A 5366-nucleotide genomic window follows, 5' to 3' on the forward strand; every position below is an offset into this window, starting at 1 on the left:
AACTTCTTTGCGTTCATGTTTTAAGAGCTTGTTGGCGTGATATAATCGTTACGGGATTAGTATATGATCAGATATGGGATATACGGGGAGGAGGTAACCATAGCAGGCTGAAGATTTTGTCTTTCACAAAATGTTTCCCTTCACTATAAGTATCGTTATTGACCGTGTCACTACTAACTTGTAAACTCATTGAACAAAACCACATGATTAAGTATGCTTTTAATTTAACAAATGTGAAATAAGAAAATGGAGAGCAGTTTGCAGTTCGGTCTCAATACCGTCTCCGTATGGACTATTCCAGCTCTTCGCGATCATGAATATTTCGTCTCTTCGTTGAGTGTGAATGACGCAAGCTGGGAGACGCACGTCTCAAAGTATTGATTCCACACGAGACTAGGCGGGCACCTCTGGACGTACGCGTTCCCTTGCAGGTCGCACTGGATGAACTTGGTAGGATCGGGGTGTGAGAAGAACAAGGCCTTGACGCTGATTGCCTGGGCGGTGCAGGGGTTCGCACCGTTCAGTAAACCTGCAAATATAAATAAACTTCCGAGTTGTATTACTTTGAGTAGAAGTGTGTCTAGCGTGTTTATATGTTGATACCAGCAATACCAAATCGCTCTAAGTTTTATCAAATTCACTGACGTGTTTATAAATATAATGCTTTTGCCGTCAATTCAGATAAAGAAAACTCTCTAAAATCGACCTGGAAACTCACCTGTGACTGCAGCAACATTGCCAGAGTATACCACACCTCCCTCAAGCATGAACACGCACGATTGCTTGTTTTGGTCCCAGATGAGCAGACCGGGACAAGAGATAACGCGGGCATTTGAATCAGGGTCACAGATGATGAACTGTTTGTTGCTATTATAAACGGAGAAGAATATTCGACCGGTTTGGAGATTTTGAGCTGTGCAGGGACTGTAAATTCCAAGAGAAGCGATGTAGATCGGCTGTGGTTCACTCTCCTGAAAGAGTAATGGACGTCTATTCATAAAACTAATTATAACTCATTGTCTCCTTTGATTAAACACATAATGTTGTTTTTTTGGTTCACAATACAAAATGAATAATATAGGTTGATTAACAGATTAATAGTAATAAAACTATTTCTTTAGTGGTATGTTGAAAAGAGATAGCAGAGCATTGGATGACCATACCAGGGTAATATTAGTCATGCTATACCAGATTGTAGTTATTTCTATGTGTGTGACAATGATTAATCAATGGACTGAAAGTCTAGCACAAGTTCTCTGCTTAGTTATGGTCATCAAACCTGTGGCGTAAAACAGGAGGATGTTGCCTGGTTGTAGACCTCTCCCGTGGGACACTGGACGATGTACATACGTCCATACAGTCCGCACTGTAGGAACTTGGTGGCGTCGCTCGGGTGGGGAAAGTTCAGGGCCTGTAGAACATTGTCCACGCATGGGTTGCTCACCACCTGCCACTGGCCTGAGGGGTTAACAAGCATATTAATTGTTCATATTGGGAGTGTTCAGAATAGAACGGCAGATGAGTGAATATTTAAGTGCATATTCAACATATTCAATATATTCAACTACAAGTAGGTTCGTTTCATGATTGCATATGTTGAGTACATACATGCACACAAGCAAAGTAAAACTGAGGTAGTAATTCATAGATCATAAATGCAGCCGTCAAATATGTAAATTGAACATAAAGGTTTTATTCAAACATTGAATATGCAATGTACACAGACGCAGGTAAATCTTCAAATGGTTTCACTTCAAGATTCAGTTTGATTTTATGTTTCACGGCATACACACACACACACACACGCACGCACGCACGCACGCACGCACGCACGCACACGCACACGCACACGCACACACACACACACACGACAAGTCTGAAAATTATCGAAAGCACATTATCGTACCATGACACACGAGCTAGTGTTTGAATGAGACTGTTCATTGACAGCAAAATGGTAGGTACAACACTGAATATTACCGGCATAAATCATGTGAAAACATGTCACAATAGACAATAAATTACTAAATGCTTTGAACGATGTTCGCGGCGACTTATAACGACGCCACACAACACATACGAAGTATACTCTTTGTTTCCACTTTTGACTATCCGTTTTGTATCAGAGATGATCATAAAGTTAACATGCTATTATGTCAATTTCTATATTCTCTGAAAAGTCTTTTCAGAGAATATAGAAATTGACATAATAGCATGTTAACTTTATGATCATCTCTGATACAAAACGGATAGTGCCATAATGAAATACATGAGAACAAAACCAGAAACAGTTGTTATATGAATTTAGTCATGTGACCACAACAAGATATAACGGCAAAGTGTCTCACAAACATGCATTCGGAGCTCCTCGGCCATTTTTATCGAAAACAATCTCGGATATATGGTGGTACATCAGTTGAAGTAGTTCGTAAATTCTTGTTTTATATCATTATTAAATGTAGTGTTTTAGAGTTGTATTCATTGATCTTAGTTCAAATGGATGGCCAGTGATGTGTTTTATTACAAACATAATTAAAGTACCCAAGAGTTAAGTCATAAAGTTAAATTGCTAAATAAAATAAAAACGCGATCTACGTGCAGCGGACTTAAACGTTCCGTTTTGTTGAGTATGTAAACCGTCCAAATACATCCGAGGTTGTTTTCGATAAAAATGGCCGAGGGGTTCCGAATGACAAACATTTGAACATAACAAGATATAACGACAAAGTGATTTATAAACATGTGATCAAAAAAGATATAATGGACAAAGTGACTTACAAACATGTAAAAAAAACAAGATATAATGAGCAAAGTGACTTACAAACATGTGAAAAAAACAAACAAGATATAATGGGCAAAGTGACTTACAAACATGTGAAAAAAAACAAGATATAACGGCTTAAACACATGTCAAACCAACAAAATATAACGGCAAAATGACTTACACACTTTGAACAAAACAAGATATAACGGCAAAGTGATTTACAAACATGTGAATAGAACAGTGAGAAAATAGCTTACAGTGAATAGTAAATAATGGTATAAAAGAATTTTATTTAGATATATGGACATTAAATAAGTTGATCGCAATTTGGCAATTTCAATAACAATTACAAGGACACTGTATTCGCAACGCCATTTAATTCATCAATTCATCTAATAGTGAAAGCTTATAGAAGCATAAGTTGGAACATTTTAAATGCAAATCCTTGTGAATTAGAGCAAAAGTGTGTACGAAGGTGCCAAACGCGAAATTTTCTGAATGTCAAATTTATTATCGTTTTAAGGTAACATATCTACCAAGCGCAAAACATGCGTTCATTCATACATGTATATTGTTTAAGAGCGTCCAAATGTTTACGAATAGTGATTTGTTTTAGAAAGCAGTTTGCATTCTAATGAATAGGCCATTGATATAAGTTGCTTCTTCATAGACAATGAATTAATGTACAAAGCCGACTCTTTTGCAAAGCGGGTGTACTTCTAAATGTTTGATGCACCTTTCCACAATTTTTAGAGCATACTTCACTTTTTTGGCTCTTTTGAGCAATGTTCACCTGACTGAGTGTACCTAAATGTCTCCCCTTTTCAATGTACAATCATCCGACTTATAAGTTATAGTATATTGTATCTTTAATCATTGTCATAGCTCACATCTTTTACCGTTGATAGCATTTGAAGCTCACAATGAGTACAATAAGCTTTCGCTTCACCAGAAATAAAAGGTATGTCTTAATATAATACAATATAATATCATATCGAATGTGGCTATTTTAACACCGGGTCGGCGGAATATTTATTCCCAAACACTGTCCACCAAAGTTTCACATGATAATGTACACACTCTTATAGAAATAACTTCACTGACCACACTTAGTTATTACGACTTTTGTTGTAATATTTCCTTTGCTAATTACTTTTTTCACATGCATAATTAAGAAAATATTACTTGAATCGAATCAAAGCACAAATAAGCATACGTGTACATTGTTGATGTTTCGTTATAAATAACTCGCCGTAAGCTTTCAGCACGTGATATACCCACGTGATATACCCACGTGATATACCCAAACTGATTAATAAGTTCATTCTAAAAAGGGAAGGCTATTCCTTCTCGTATCTACTGAAATAATAGCGTTGTTTAATTGAAAACAAAGATAGCAGCTATATTTCAATGTGTGTCTACCATTGTACATAAAGCAATACATTACAATGTTAATAGTATTTAGTTTCGGTTGTGTGAACATAGTTCAATAGTATAAAAATAATCAAAACTGTCGTGTGACTTACACAAAGTGTTGGTGAGAGTAGATCCAGGCAGAACGAGGCTTCGATCGGCCGGTTCAACTAAAAAAGGAATATATTGTGTATAAAACAGTAAAAAACTATTATGTTTCATTATAAACAAAATGTTATAAAATATACGTTTATTTATACATTGTAGTTCATTATAACCTTTTTTCAAATGCATTAAGCACTACGAGGTAAGCCAGCAAACGTTTTACATATAATGTCTTAAGATAAATGAATTAAACTCTAATATGCTAAGTGGTTAGCCTCAAACTATCACTGGACTGTAACATTAAAACAATTATTATTATCATACAACAACAACTGCACGGACAATCCCAGTTGCCATACATTTAAGCAAAACCTGTGTTAAAAGGCACAAGGCTAGAGCCAAAAGTGACGCTAAACTATTAAGACAGTGTAATGATGAAGACCCCGCAGGTGAAATTATTAATTAAAGCATCTTTTACAAATGCCAAATGATCATTTTGATAGTATTCAATGAATTCTGCCATTGGTTAGAGATATGGAACAAACACCAACGTGTAAAATTGTATGTTCTGTTTTACTTAGTTAAAGCCTCACTCTTATAGATTGAAGTATGGAACTTTTTATTTTATTTTTTGTCACGGAACGAGCCAATTTTTGTGAAAATGCATGGAAACTAGTTATACGACGGCTGACAAAAACAGCTCGCAGGTTTCGTACTAATATGGATGTTTTATTCGTTTTTCTTAAAGCATTAGTAACGCTTTTAGTAAATCGGTCCTTTTAGTTATAAAACATATAATTTTCGAAATATGGAAAACTGCGATCTGATCTTTTGTCACCAAACTTATATCAATGGTTTTCAAATATCAACGAAAAATAATGGCTCATTCCAAGAAATTTTTTAAAAAGTTTTCGTTAAACGGTAAATATGCGAGAATTCAGCTTTAAATGTCATCTTAAACAATAATGTTCCACTCTTACCTTTGTTCTCATGAACTTCCGCGGTCTCAGCTGCCACAAAGCCACACAGGAATCCTACAAACGCGAGAAACAAGAGCGAATTCATTCTGGATAGAAGGAAAGTG

At 35.9% G+C, this 5366-nt stretch overlaps 1 protein-coding gene across 1 annotated transcript; it reads right to left on the reverse strand.

Annotated features, from left to right (window-relative positions):
- Positions 1–212: 212 nt before the first annotated feature.
- Positions 213–5366, reverse strand: LOC128216964 (uncharacterized). Its single transcript, XM_052923729.1, has 5 exons — positions 5263–5366; positions 4291–4347; positions 1280–1458; positions 719–971; positions 213–529 (listed from the first exon to the last, which is right to left on the reverse strand). The coding sequence occupies exons 1-5, from the start codon at positions 5345–5347 to the stop codon at positions 312–314; spliced, it is 792 nt and encodes a 263-aa protein (XP_052779689.1). The 5' UTR covers positions 5348–5366; the 3' UTR covers positions 213–311.

The sequence above is a fragment of the Mya arenaria genome, chromosome 14 (assembly GCF_026914265.1).
Source record: "Mya arenaria isolate MELC-2E11 chromosome 14, ASM2691426v1".
NCBI classification, from domain to species: Eukaryota; Metazoa; Mollusca; class Bivalvia; order Myida; family Myidae; genus Mya; species Mya arenaria.